General features: G+C 42.5%; 2 protein-coding genes across 6 annotated transcripts; both read left to right on the forward strand.

Annotated features, from left to right (window-relative positions):
• Positions 1 to 3,423, forward strand: LOC137784201 (PR domain zinc finger protein 12-like). Its single transcript, XM_068574693.1, has 5 exons — positions 1 to 217; positions 1,625 to 1,815; positions 1,942 to 2,097; positions 2,286 to 2,400; positions 2,571 to 3,423. The coding sequence occupies exons 1-5, from the start codon at positions 1 to 3 to the stop codon at positions 3,002 to 3,004; spliced, it is 1,113 nt and encodes a 370-aa protein (XP_068430794.1). The 3' UTR covers positions 3,005 to 3,423.
• A 2,636-nt stretch (positions 3,424 to 6,059) lies between these two features.
• On the forward strand, positions 6,060 to 13,519 carry fbxw5 (F-box and WD repeat domain containing 5). Of its 5 annotated transcripts, none has more exons than XM_068573766.1 (11): positions 6,062 to 6,149; positions 6,554 to 6,586; positions 7,350 to 7,545; positions 7,681 to 7,838; positions 9,087 to 9,270; positions 9,417 to 9,565; positions 9,689 to 10,006; positions 10,112 to 10,295; positions 10,390 to 10,537; positions 10,787 to 10,999; positions 11,469 to 13,519. In XM_068573766.1, the coding sequence occupies exons 2-11, from the start codon at positions 6,575 to 6,577 to the stop codon at positions 11,752 to 11,754; spliced, it is 1,848 nt and encodes a 615-aa protein (XP_068429867.1). In that variant the 5' UTR covers positions 6,062 to 6,149; positions 6,554 to 6,574; the 3' UTR covers positions 11,755 to 13,519. The 5 variants fall into 5 exon arrangements, with proteins under 5 accessions (XP_068429864.1, XP_068429868.1, XP_068429867.1 ...); XM_068573764.1 differs by having other exon boundaries at positions 6,075 to 6,149; positions 6,508 to 6,586; XM_068573765.1 differs by having other exon boundaries at positions 6,075 to 6,149; positions 6,521 to 6,586.
• The last annotated feature ends 246 nt before the right edge of the window (positions 13,520 to 13,765 follow it).

Consider the following 13,765-nt stretch of genomic DNA (forward strand, 5'->3'; position numbering starts at 1 on the left):
ATGGGCTCCGTGCTACCCGCCGACTCTTTGGCTCTCAAGTCTGGATTTAAGTGTCCGAGCCGCTCGCTGTCCGACGTGATCACCTCGGACATCCTGCACAGCTTCCTGTACGGCAGGTGGAGGAACGTGCTGGGCGAACACCTGGCGGAGGAGCGGCAGAGCGGCAGCCCCAAGACCGCCTTCACCGCCGAGGTGCTGGCGCAGTCCTTCGTCGGAGGTATGGGACTATTTTATTACACTTTAATCCCGGTTGTTGTATCATTCTGCTGTGCATGTTTGGACATGTGTGTTGTGGGGTTGTAGCATACAACGTTAAGGATATTTTAGTTAAAAAAACAATTGTGGAAATAAAAAGTATGATTTGATTACAGTTTTGATGAAGCACAGCCTAAATTGATTTATTTCAAATAATCTGTTTAGTTTAGATTGTATGTTTGCTACAATTGTGTATCACTGAAATCCACGAGACATGCATAAATATTTGGGCATTTATTCCCAATAATATCACATCATATCCTCCTTATTTCCTGCGCAAGGAACAACATAATTCCCTCTGTCCGTCTCCGACATTATTTCCCAAAAGTTTCTCTCATCAACTTGTTGCTGTTTTCTACATTTTCCCTCGTTTTGCTGCTTTTATTTCGACCCATTTAACGCGTTAACCCCTTCAGAGCGCTGGACCTCGCGTTTAGAGGCTTGTTAGACGTGTAGCTGCCGCTGATTGAAAGACGCAGGGCATTAAATTCATTTGGTTAACTTTGTGCTTGACCTGGGAAAGTTTCCACTTAAACCTCGAGGAGAGAAAGGTTTCCTTTCTTTGAGACGTCCCGGGTTTTTATCCCGCATTCATCAATCTCCGGACAGTCTCTTTTCCTCTCTTGGCAGCTATGGGGCTCCGGAGCTTTTCTCTTTCTCTCTCCTTAAAAGATTTGCTGTTCCTCGCATAATGCACCGTGAAGGGTAAATCTAATGCTATTCATTGCATGTCAACCATCTAATCGCCTTTCCATTTTTTTGTTGCAGAAATTCCTGAGTCTTTTTAACAAGTCCTCGTTTCATTCAGCGCAAATTTATTGCTACAAAGTTCTTAAAAGGATAATGAATTTGGAATTAGCCGTTTCTTTTCCAGTAAACTTTAATGAATATCACATCTGAAGCATGACCAATTGCTGGACCCTGAGCAATAGAGGACCATTTAACCCCTATTCGGCCCGGCTTTTTCCAAGCCAAAAAAAAAAAAGAATCTTTGATTTTGACATTAAAGAAGCGCACGATTTTCTTCTTCTTCTTCTTTTCCCCCTTTCTGATGTGGATGAAACTGCTTTCCGAGGGGGTTTCTCTGCACAACAAAAACTTTCAATTCAACCAGATAATCGAATTAAACGGAGGATAAGGTGTAGCTTAATATTTCGTGACTAAAATAAGATCCAGTCCATTAGCTGCTTTCAGAACTTTTCCAGCGCTCCTGTTTCACGAGGCGCGTTGGCATCGACTCAGAATCTACTTGATCTGTCTGTGCTTTATTGGGATGTGCAGTTTTACTCGTGCACACGTGTCTCTATTTGAAACACTTACATCTTAACCTTCCTTTTAACATTCTCACATTTCTTATTTTCATTTGCAGAGGTGCAGAAGCTGTCCAGCCTGGTGCTGCCCAGTGAAGTGATCATCGCCCAGAGCTCGATCCCTGGAGAAGGTCTGGGCATCTTCTCAAAGACCTGGATCAAAGCAGGAACTGAGATGGGCCCCTTCACGGGCAGAGTCCTGTCCCCTGAACACGTGGACCTGCTCAAGAACAACAATCTCATGTGGGAGGTGAGCTGAGTCTGGACTTCATTCATTCTGCTTGCGCTTACGACAAAGTTACGCCGATCCAGAGTCGGTGTTTTATAGCTTCCTCTAGATATTTACGCGCGTTTCCTCGCTGTTGTGTGCGCTCAGGTGTTCAATGAAGACGGCACGGTGCGCTACTTCATCGATGCCAGCCAGGAGGACCAACGCAGCTGGATGACTTACATCAAGTGCGCCCGGAACGAACAGGAGCAAAACCTGGAGGTGGTGCAGATCGGCAGCAGCATCTTCTACAAGGCATCAGAGGTGAGAATTTACTGTAGTTTTTTTGTGAGAAGACCACTGCAGGGTCTGTGAACCTTTATAGGATTCTATTGACGACCATCAACAATGTAAATGCCCTTTAGAACAGCGCCGTCTGCTGGCCAAAGGGATGATTGAATATATGATGTCTGTAACTCAGAGACACTGATTTGTGTGCCCTCTTTCCTCAGACTATCCCGCCAGACCAGGAGCTTCTTGTCTGGTATGGAAACACGCACAACACGTTCCTGGGGATCCCTGGAGTTCCGGGAATAGATGAAGAACAACTGAAGAAGAGCAGGAATGGTGAGTACTTCTACGAGTTACATCCTGCCAGTTTATTTCATGTGGTGTGCGTTTCAGATCAACATGCACCATGACTGGAAAACATATCAAACAGATAAATCTGAGCAGCAGCACTCATCTGAGACAAACTTAATCTCATTGCCCTCCTTTTTTTTTGTTCCCTCTGCCAGAAGACTCCCACTCCTGCGAGGGCCCCTCCTCTTGCTCCCCACCGGCCTCCACGACCACAGCCGGTCGGATGCGTTGCGTCATCTGCCACCGCGGGTTCAACTCCCGCAGCAACCTGCGCTCCCACATGCGCATCCACACTCTGGACAAGCCCTTCGTCTGCCGCTTCTGCAACCGCCGCTTCAGCCAGTCGTCCACCCTCCGGAACCACGTGCGCCTGCACACCGGGGAGCGGCCCTACAAGTGTCACGTGTGTCAGAGCGCGTACTCGCAGCTGGCGGGCCTGAGGGCGCACCAGAAGAGCGCGCGGCACAAACCGGCTGCGCACGCAGCCGACATGTTGTCCAAAGTGTCTCCTCCTCCGCCACAGATGACGAGCATGCCCCACCAGCACCAGATGCCCCTGGTGCACCACATCCCCACCATGGTGCTATGATGAGAGGCACACGGAGGGACAGGGACGCAGAACAACGATGCACTTTAGGTTATAGCTGGAGTGGAGAAGCATGACGGAGACGCTGATGGGACAGGCCTTCACAGGATATAAAGGAGTTGATGTGATGGCAAAGCATCTCACAGACATTTGAATATGTTGCCTTATTTGTATTGCTTGTTTCTTTGGCCATAATGTGATCAGATTTCCAGCAGAGATATGTTTTAATGTTTGTCTATATGCTGAAAAACAACTGAAGATTTTACAAAAACAAGTTGTTATTCTCGGTGTAATCTTTAAACCTGTGTCATTACATCATGACAAATGTGAGACAGAAAAACGATATTTTCTACATTTTTAAACTGTTAATTTTGCATCACATCCTCACCAGCTCAGGTGAAAACAGTCAGAGATTTGTAGGAATAGACACTAAGGGACGTGGCCACCGGTGTACATTGTTTCAGCTGCATCCTCACTGTATACTGAAATTGTCACTTTAATCTTGCACAGACTGTATACTATACTGTTGTGTAATTGTAAAATTGTATTGAATGCTATACTGTACATGTGAATGTAAATACATTTGTGCTTTCTTCTATTCTAAATAAATATGGTAAGATATAACATGATGGTAATTATTCTCCGTGGTTGCTTTACAGACTCTTCTTTTCCTGATCAATCATGTATATCATATATAATGAATCATATATCATATAGTCAAGTTTACTTAACTGCATGAATCAAAAACTTTTTTCAGAGATAAATACTAGGTTTGAAATGAAAATATATTAGTCCATAACTTAAACACTTATTTTATTAGGAATTAAACATTGTTAAAGAAACAGATACTTTGCCAAGGTTCTTCAAATTAACAAAAGGTTTGTTTTTGTTTATCACACCAGTAAAATAACAGAAAAGTCCGATAAACAAACCTTCCTTCCATTTTTTAAACTGACTGTCATGTTCTGTATCATGAGGGATTATGACTCCCAGTAGATGACTCATGAGTCAAGCAGGGTAGAGCACAGGTGGTGGGGTCAAACCTGGACAGGCAGACAGCACATTGACTCAGTGCCAAAGGTGTTTTTTTTCTTCTTTGTGTGTCAGACTGGCAACTTGTTTACCTGGCTGCTGGGAGTTGTCCTAGTTGGCTTGCTTATTTCTTAGAGACTAAATTATAATCTTTTGTTTAGCTTTTTCTGAAATGTTGTGTATTCTATTAATTTGAGCTTTCATACTGTCAGTACTCTTGTTATGTGTATCGTTTTGATGAATTGCCATCCATTCCATATCAGTGGACAATAAAGTTGTCTTCATTAAAGCCTTTTAATGCATCGAAAAGTAGCAATTGATACTAAATAACAACACGGAATATTTTATATTGATCAAAGAGGTGTGTTTTAATCATACACTTAATGTCACTAAATTGTAAGTGAGTATGCAAATCAGTCATTGGCAGCTAATTGTAGTTGTTTTTTCTTCCACATGATGGCGCCAGATACTCAGAAAAAAGAGTCTCATAAGAGATAATTGGGCCTCTCCTAGAGACACTTACATGACAGAGATAATTATATGATCTTAATAACCACATACATAATAATTTGGATGTGATTAAACACATTGTATTTATATAAATAATTAGTATACAAGTGATATGAGACACTTCCGAGCCACTGCTGCACATGTCTGCTGTCAGACATTGTCCAACTTCCAAACAAGGAGTTTTCAGACAAGTCATCATTATAACAAGTGCAGAGCAACAAAGATCAACAAACTGCAAGTTAATGAACTTCATAAATAAATATGGCGAAGGGGATATGTGGACATCTCTTGTGTTCAAAGGGAATTAGGGAGTATCTTGACTGGATCTTGTTTCATCTTTAGAGGTTGTCCACACCTTCTGCCCCACATCTTGAAGAAAAAAAAGTCACTTTAGCCATCCGATCTATATCGGTCATTACATCAAGGTGATTAATTTCACTCAACAGGGAGTACCTTTACACTGGTAGAATCATCCTCCAGCTGTCTTGTCCTTCTTTGAGGAGCTACAGCAAGAAGCTATCCACACAGCGACATTGTGCAGAGCTGAAAAAAAGGAAGAAACAGATCATATTTATCTTTTATTTAATATTTATTATCTGTTCATAGTATCATTGACGCTGCTGCTGAGATAATGTTGTGGAAGGTAATATAATCCCACCCCTATCTGTTTCACCCGCTCCATTTTGCACACAATCTTACTCTGCATTTTTATGCAGAGTAAGTTGATACAAATATGTTTCTCATTACAGTGAATTAGAATGAGACCGTTTGTGTGCTAGAGATGTCCTATACAACAATTAGTTAATAAAAAACATATTTTGACCAACAAATTTATAGTTTGAATTGTATGAAGAAGTTTGAATACTTACCAGAGAATAGTAGTCACAGCATAGATCCAGATGAGTGTCTTCTTTATGAGTTAGTCTTGAAGTAATCCGTTCAGATGAGATCCAATGAGCGTTGATTCTGTTACAGAGACTCTCACTGACTGATGGGCCACCACACAGATACAGGAAGTATAGTATTACTGTTATGTCTTCCCCTTTGCATGTTTATTTAAATACATGGAAACGGTGAACAAAGACATATTAAGACAATAATTAAGATAATAACTATGTCCACATTTATCTATAGTCATATTTTCATACAATGCATATAAACTGTATATACAAATAATGATATGTCCATCATGAACATTTAGTTGCAATAACAACTCGAGGAGCAAACTACATTACATTCAGAAATATAGTAACACATTGAAAAGATGCATCAATAATAATAGATACAACATATATTAAATAAGAAATACAAGAAAAATCAGATTTTATATAATTTAACCACTACATATATTGTGGCTACTAGACCACCAAGAGATGGTGTAATCATATTTAAGAGGAAATGTATCTTAAATACGAATAGATTGAGTTGGTCTCGCTTGCTCGATGATGCCGTGATCTGTTGGTGCAGTCTTGATCGACGATGCTGTGATCTGTTCGTACAGTCTGGTCTATTCACCGATACTGCAGGATTGTTGTCATTTTTCTGTGGCTATCCTTCGGCGCTAGCCCGCCGTTGCTTTTCTCCCCAACATACTCTGATCCAGCAGGTGGGTCACAGTGTGTGTCAACAAGTGTTAACTGAGCCACGCTCATTAAATCCTCCAACAAACGCATCAGATTATAAAAGTGACCACATGTTGTCAGAAATAAACGTCGTAGCTAAAAGTTGAGGGCAAACGTCAGCTAACAACTAGCTGGCTTGTTAACAAGTTAGCTAGCTTAACGTTAGCTTGATGGACGTTTACTGTTAGCATAGTTTGAAATTAAGCTTAAAAAACTGAAACAAACGCACGCTCGCCTTTAGATAATTATATATCCTTCGTGTCATTGCTGGTCAGGAAGGCGAGACAGTCTGCTGTCAGTGTAAACACAGGAACTTGTGATGGGTTTTAACTGTTAAGCAAGATGTCCATGTTAGGTCATCTTCACCCGACGGAGTGCTTCTTCACAGAAGAGCTGCTCGTATGAGCTCATGGAGTCAGACGTGGGTACCGATTATTTCTTCTTGAGTGTTTGCATGAATGTCACTAATGATCTGGTTTGAGCTTTTAATTGATGGCATCCCACGTTAGCTCTTTTCCACCAGCAACTCTGATTTTGTACATTTCCCACAAACCCTGCTTTTTTATTTTCCTGTTCACGAGGAAGTGGATGAGGAGCATTTGGATTTATGGAGAAACGTAAAGATGATCTCTTTATTAATGAGCTGCTCAGACGGCTGAACACAGCTCAGTCAATGTATTGAAACACACACCAGTGGGCTCATTTACCTTACAAGGTGGCACCTCTAGTTATTTATGGATGAAGATGTCACAATAATATTAATGCTTGCAGATTGTTTGTTTGCTTTTAAGTTATACTACATATTCTTATTTCTATGAGGACATTTTTTTCCTCACATTTTTTTTTAGAAAAACAACTTACTGATTAATTAAGACCATTGTATGTACGAGAGTATTTTTATTTTTAGAATTAGGCCTTAGGGGTTTGCAACATTTTTCTATTTTTTCCTGTGGTACACCCAGTGAATGTATTTTTTTACATTTTTTTTTAAAGAAAATGAAGTGTTATCATGATCAAATTAAAATCTGGAATAAAAGAAAGGGTTTCAAAGTTATCGGTGGAACATAATTGATGAATGTAAAAACAAATACTGATTTAAAAAAAATCTGCTACGTCTTGCAAAACCAGTGGAAACTAAACATTACATCGCTTCCATGTACTTGTGATGTGTGTGTTGTACACAGGATGTTAGGATGGAGTGTGGCCCAGTTCTTCCGGACAGCCTGGTGTTGGAGATCTTCCTGCATCTTTCCCATGATGCCGTGCTTCGAGTAGGTCTGACCTGCAGACAGTGGCTGGCTGTCTCCCGAGATGAGTTCCTTTGGAGGGAGCTGTTTTACAGCTACTACCGCATCCCACGTCCTGTACCCCGACACCCGGGTAAAGAATAATTTGTTTAACAGAAGAAGTCGGTTTCATCCAGTACAAGACAAACAAAAACATTAAAACTAGCTTTGAGTATAGATATTGAGAGGCCAGTTGCCGGTTTAAATAACCTGATCTTTCTTTGTGCAGCGGCGGGGTCATGGTTCAGGGAGTTCAGGCGCCTGTTTGACTGCATCCCCTGTGTGGAGGTCCAGACGCTGAGAGAACACACTGACCAAGTCCTCCACCTGGCCTTTTCTCACAGGGGTCACCGCTTCTCCTCCTGCTCCAAAGATTGCACCGTTAAGGTAGGGATTAAAAGGTTATTGAGGTTCCCTTCGTCCCGGATCTTTTATAGGGATTTTCTTTTCTCTGGTTAACTGATAGTCTGTCTTTAAAGTAGACCCACACACTGAAGGGCCTAAGTGAGCTTCAGCAAGTGAACCTAAAACATGTTTTTCCCACACGTTGCTACTCAGACTGTTACATGTGTGTTACACAAAAATGAATCTCTTTGTGTTCTTATTTATTGCCCAGTTTATTTCTCCAGGTTTTAAATACTTTTTATGAGTTTCATTAGAATGTTAAGTCTTAATTCAATCCTATTTTTTTAATGTTGGCGCTTGTCTGCTGGGAAGCAGCTCGGCTGGTGAATTAGAGACCCGCAAAACAGGTGATTTTAAACATTTTAAACCCAATCAATAGTTTGGCAAAAAATAGGGTCAGACTGAAAGTAACCAGAACCATTTTTTATCTAGTCACTTCCTGGGCGTCCGTTCTTTGTACATGGATGACCGAGCTGTAATAATGCTGATGATTTGATGTGATTCTGGATTTCTTGGTTCTTTGAAGCTGGTTTAAAAAGCTGCAGCTGTCAAAGCAACGAGTGATGAAACGCAGACCTGAAACAAAGCAGCTTATGAACAGTCAGCTGGATCAAGACATTTTCATATGACTTGTTTTCTCAGATTTCAAATTTAAAAAAGCAGATATTCACAGTTTTAGGTGAGAACATGCAGCTTATTGAGAACTCATTACGATTTGTTTGTGTGAGAGTTGCCTATTCATGCAACAATGTACAAAACAAAAATCAAAATTCAGTTTGAGATACTGTAAGAGAAAAAGAAGAAAAAAAATATTCAGAGTGTTAAAAGACCAAGAGAGCCAGAGCATGTGGCATTAAATTCAACACTAACCTGGGAAATTTATCATTTGAACACTGATAAATTAACTCGCTTTGCTGAAGATTGTTTATGCAATTGCTGCTTGTTAAGAAACTTTAGTACGGTTTCATTTTCATAGCAAGTTTATGATTACCACTGTCGGCTGCATGTCCACTGGAGCTCACCGATTAGCAGATTTCCACTGAACCCAGATGCAACATGTTAAGGAAACTTTTAGTTGGCAGGCGTAAGCAGCAACCTTTGGTTACAATAAATCATCTTTATGAATAGTACATTCTCTGATCCCCTAAATGTGTGACCACCATCAGCTGCCGTCCTCCTTATCATCCACCTAATTCTTTCCAAACCTGTCCTCTGGCTTCTTGTGTGCAGCTATGGGACACGGAGCGGCTAGACGGTAATATCTCGATGGTGCACAGCTCCAGCATGCGGGAGTTTAACTGGGGCTACACCCAGTTCTCCCAGTTCAACGCTGACGACACCCTGTTGCTTGTGTCTGGTGTCTATCTGGGCCCACACCACTCCTCGTCTGGGGAAATCGCTGTCATCAGTCTGGGTAGGAACCACAAACCCTCCCACACTCCAAGCAGTCATCGTGTGCAGTTTCCTGTTGATGTTTCTTAAAGTTATTCTTAGTTTTCGATTGCATATTTTTTGTCTATTAAACTCTTCCAAACCCCCAAATGTCTTTAAACACTGCAGACAATTACACACTGCTGTCGCGTGTGAGTAACAAGCCGTACGATGTGTTTGGTTGCTGGCTGAACGAGACCCACCTGATCTCTGGGAACTTGCACTGGATCGGCGAAATGATGTCCTGCTCTGTGCTCTGGCTCAACAAAGCCTTCCAGGTGAGACCGAGTGCAGCAGCGAAAGCCTTTCGGGTCCTGTCGGTCAAAAACGCGTATCGCTTGAGTACAAAGACACACACACACTGTCTCTCCTCTTCCTCCTTCACTTTTTTTCCCCGGCAGGATGTTGAATCGGAGAACGTCAACGTAGTCAAGCGCCTTTTCAAGATCCAGAACATCAACGCCAGCACCATCCGCACGGTGATGGTGGCCCACTGCCGCCGTCACGACACCCCGGACTTGCTGCTGGACTACGAGGCCCAGTCCCAGGCTCGAAGGCAGAAGGGGCAGCAGCAGCAGCAGCACCAGCCACTCCTCTTTGATCTGGGAACCTCCGGCAGCGAGGAAGACGACGAGGAAGCGGAGAGGGCCGAGGAAGCGAGGCTTCCCACTGCTCGCTCGGCTCACCCCTCCATCTCAGGCATGGAGCACGTTATAAAGGTGAAGTGGGTGTAAAACTCAAGGCCTGTCGATGCTTTTTTTTTTTTTTTAAATCATACTTTTCTTTACACTGCCTTTTTTTGTGCTTCTCTTCCTCCCTGTTAGAGTTGTAAAACTGCCGGGCGTACGGAGTTGGCGATTGAGAATCACGTGGCGAAGATAATAGGCAGAGCCCACACGAAGGCCCCCGAGTCCAGCCTGATGGAGCCCTCTGAGCCCGGAGAGGGAGAGGACAAAACGTACTTACTCTTCACCACCGGCAGCCTTACATACTCCCCTCACCAGATCGGTAAGATGGAGCGTTAATAATGCCTGATATGCATCAGAAAGATTCCTCCCAATGCTGTCGGGCGTCTCATGCGGTCCTCTTTGTCCCTCTCTAGGTATAAAGCGGATCAAGCCTGACCAGATGACCACTTGTGGTCCTGTACTCGGGGAAGAGCGGAGTTCAGATGAGTTTTTTGATTCCCTCGACCATGTTATTGATATCCATGGACACATCATTGGGATGGGCCTTTCTCCAGACCACAGGTAATACAATATGTATATAGATTCAGTGTGCTTTCATGTGGGCTCACATTAACGAACTGGAATAGCGACTGGGACATCTGTGGCAAAATGCTGTTTTGCAAAATGGGAGCAAATATGCCAAAATCTCAGCTTTTACACATGGATCTAATGTTTGTGTTATGTTTTCACTGATTTTACAGCATAAAATCAACGTTTTTGATTACGTATGCCATTGAATCATACATTTACTCCTTCCCTCTCATTTGTCAGGTACCTTTATGTGAATAGCCGGGCTTGGCCAGCCGGGTGTGTGATCTCTGACCCCATGTCTCCTCCTCCCATCGCCGAGGAGATCGACCTGCATGTCATCGATCTGAAGAGTTTGAGGGAGGAGAGGAGGAGCCTGCGCGCTCACCGAGCCTTCACGCCTAACGATGAGTGCTTCTTCATCTTCCTCGACGTCAGCAGGGACTTTGTTGCCAGGTGGGTGACCAAAGACCAGCTTTCACTTACGCTTCCCTCGCCATTCATTTGCCTCTGTCTTGCCATAAAGAGAAGTGATACGGTTGTGCCAACAGAAAGCTCTTGTTGTAGAAACATCTGTGTTTACATACTGGAGTAGTGTGTGGACAGAGGCATCACAGCGCTCCTGTTTTTTACATGTGGCGGCAATTATTTTTAGCATCCGTTGTTGTGCAAATGTAGTTTAAAAATGATGTAAACTTGATGCTTGTTTGAAAGGAGGAAGCCGCCATCATCTCAGGAACAGCTCCGGCAATTTATTAACTCATTGTATCTAAAGCACCGACACTTGCAGAAACATCAATAATGAAATAATTGCTTGTTCCAGCCCGACTAATGACAGCCTGACGCGAGTGCTTTGACAAAAATGTTGCAATAACGACATCGTAGAGGCTTCTGCTGACTCGCGTCTCTGATCTCCTGCCTGTAGCGGAGCGGAGGACAAGCACGGCTACATCTGGGACCGCCATTACAACATCTGCCTGGCACGCCTGGCGCACGACGACGTGGTGAACTCGGTAGCGTTCAGCCCCGCCGACCAGGAGCTGCTGCTGTCCGCGAGCGATGACTCTACCATAAAGGTGTGGCGTTCACCGCGCATGGTCCGCATGGCGCAGGCCCCCACCCGGCCGCTGAGGGCCCGCAGCCTTCTGCCGTCCTGGCTGAGCCGCAACAAGAACTCAACGCACGCCAGCAGTGTGAATGGGAAACCATGAGTCAGGTTGGAAAACACTTGCAGTGGGACGGAGCGGGGGCAGGAAGTTTGATCTTTTTCCTGTTGTGTGAAAATATATATCTATATATAATTCTATATATAGATATATATACACTCCATGTATATGTGAAGTGTGGTTAAAGTCGGTGGTTTTGCTTGAGGTCACGGTGTTGTGACACACGGCAGCGCTCAGTGTCTTCACGTGACTCAGGGTCGGACACGTGAGAGCGCTGTCGCATCAGCGAAGGAGAGCAATCCCCACCGTCTCTGTTCTGTTGACGGGAGTGGTATGAAATGTTCTCACAGGTAGAGATAGTGTAGCGGTGACACCTAAATGCATAAGACAGACGTCCACACGTGTCACTCGAGCGATGGTGTTTGTATGTTTTTTTTACGTGTAGCCATTGCGTGTGAAGCGGTCACGACTCGCCTGCACTTGAGTTGTAAATGTACGTGACGTCCTGCAGAGACAAGACCTCGCGGCTGTCGTGTGCGGCAGGCAAAGTGCTGTAACTGAGAATGACTTCAGAAATGTATTCTCTTATTAATGAATATGTCCAATTGATGTTTTGAGTATGAACACCCCCTATAACTCATTTTTCAGGTAATTATAAAAAACATTTGAACCCAAAAGGGAAGACAACCTTTTATTGCTTTCGATGCAGTCAGTCTCGTTGTTTTAATTATTTCCCATCTTATTGTTTGTGTCTCGTAAATGATCCATACCTCCATTCAAAGTAGAATTATTGAGCAACTTAATCTCCAAGAGTCGATGAGGAACAGTTGGCGTGAAGCATGACTGAACAAAATTTTCTTTGTTTGTGTGGCTTATTGTTATTTGGGCCTATATTATGTAGAAATGTATTTATACACCTTTATTCATTTGTAGCACAAAAATGCACCCTTTAATTTTGTCAGACTGAAAGCGACAGATGACTAGATGTCTACTGGCTATTTTTTATTCATCACCAGATGGATCACAGGAGCTCTTCTGAGTACAACTATTATATTTAAGTTTTGATTCTGTTGGAAGAACAGAAGTCACAGAATTGTCACATCATTGAGTCATGATAGGTGTGTGTAGTACTCCTTAAAAGTACAACAGAATGTATTTGCTGATATTAGATTAATTTAAAAGGACAACCAATGATGCACAAACATTTGAAGTGCTCGTAAAGATCAATATCACCAAGAAAGACATGGAGATGAAAAGAAGAGGAAGAGCAAACCTCCTGCTTCTTCGAAATCCTGATTAAAACACCGTGGCGCTTGTCTTTCAGTTGCAGTTCAACCAGCATGAGGTCCAGGTACTTTTGGATATTTTTGTAGATTCCCTGCTGAAGCAAGTTGTGACTGATCATAAACAACAACAACAACAACAATCGCCACCACAACACTTAAATCATGATGACAGGTCGGCTCGCCAAAGTTAACTGGTTGCATTTTCATGTTAAATTGTTTTGACAAACTTCTGTGAATTATTCGCTTCGTCAGCTGATTCTTACCAAAAATGTAACAATATTTTCCATGTTAGAAATGTGTGTAGTAAGTCATGAACTTTTCTCCTTGGCTCCCTTTGACAGCTGTAGCTCCATTTTGTTAAATGTGTTTCCTGTCTTCGAAAGTCATTTTCAAATGCCCCTGAAATAAAAAATAAAAAGCATGCCCTGAAAGGCTCCACGTCTGCTGAAGTGTCGCATTAAATGACTTCTTTATTTCACCAATTCAAGAACAACTCCTTGACTTATGTTATGACTATATTTACTTTTTCTGACATACTATCATTTTTTATGTATTTTTGTGAAATACTGTACTGTGACTTTTTAAAGACATTCTATAATATGGCATTTTTTTGTGACTTAAATTACAGAAATATTTAATTTCATGGTCACTTTTATGATGAAGTACTATGGTATCCACTTTTCTGATATTTTCACAACATACTATACGATGGCTTTTTAATTACTTTTTATCTTAAACTAAGTTAACTTACTGTGACGACCCCTCCTTTC

The sequence above is a fragment of the Clinocottus analis genome, unplaced genomic scaffold (genome assembly GCF_023055335.1).
Source record: "Clinocottus analis isolate CAN_PGR_092001 unplaced genomic scaffold, fCliAna1.0.p SCAF_13, whole genome shotgun sequence".
Lineage (NCBI taxonomy): Eukaryota > Metazoa > Chordata > Actinopteri > Perciformes > Cottidae > Clinocottus > Clinocottus analis.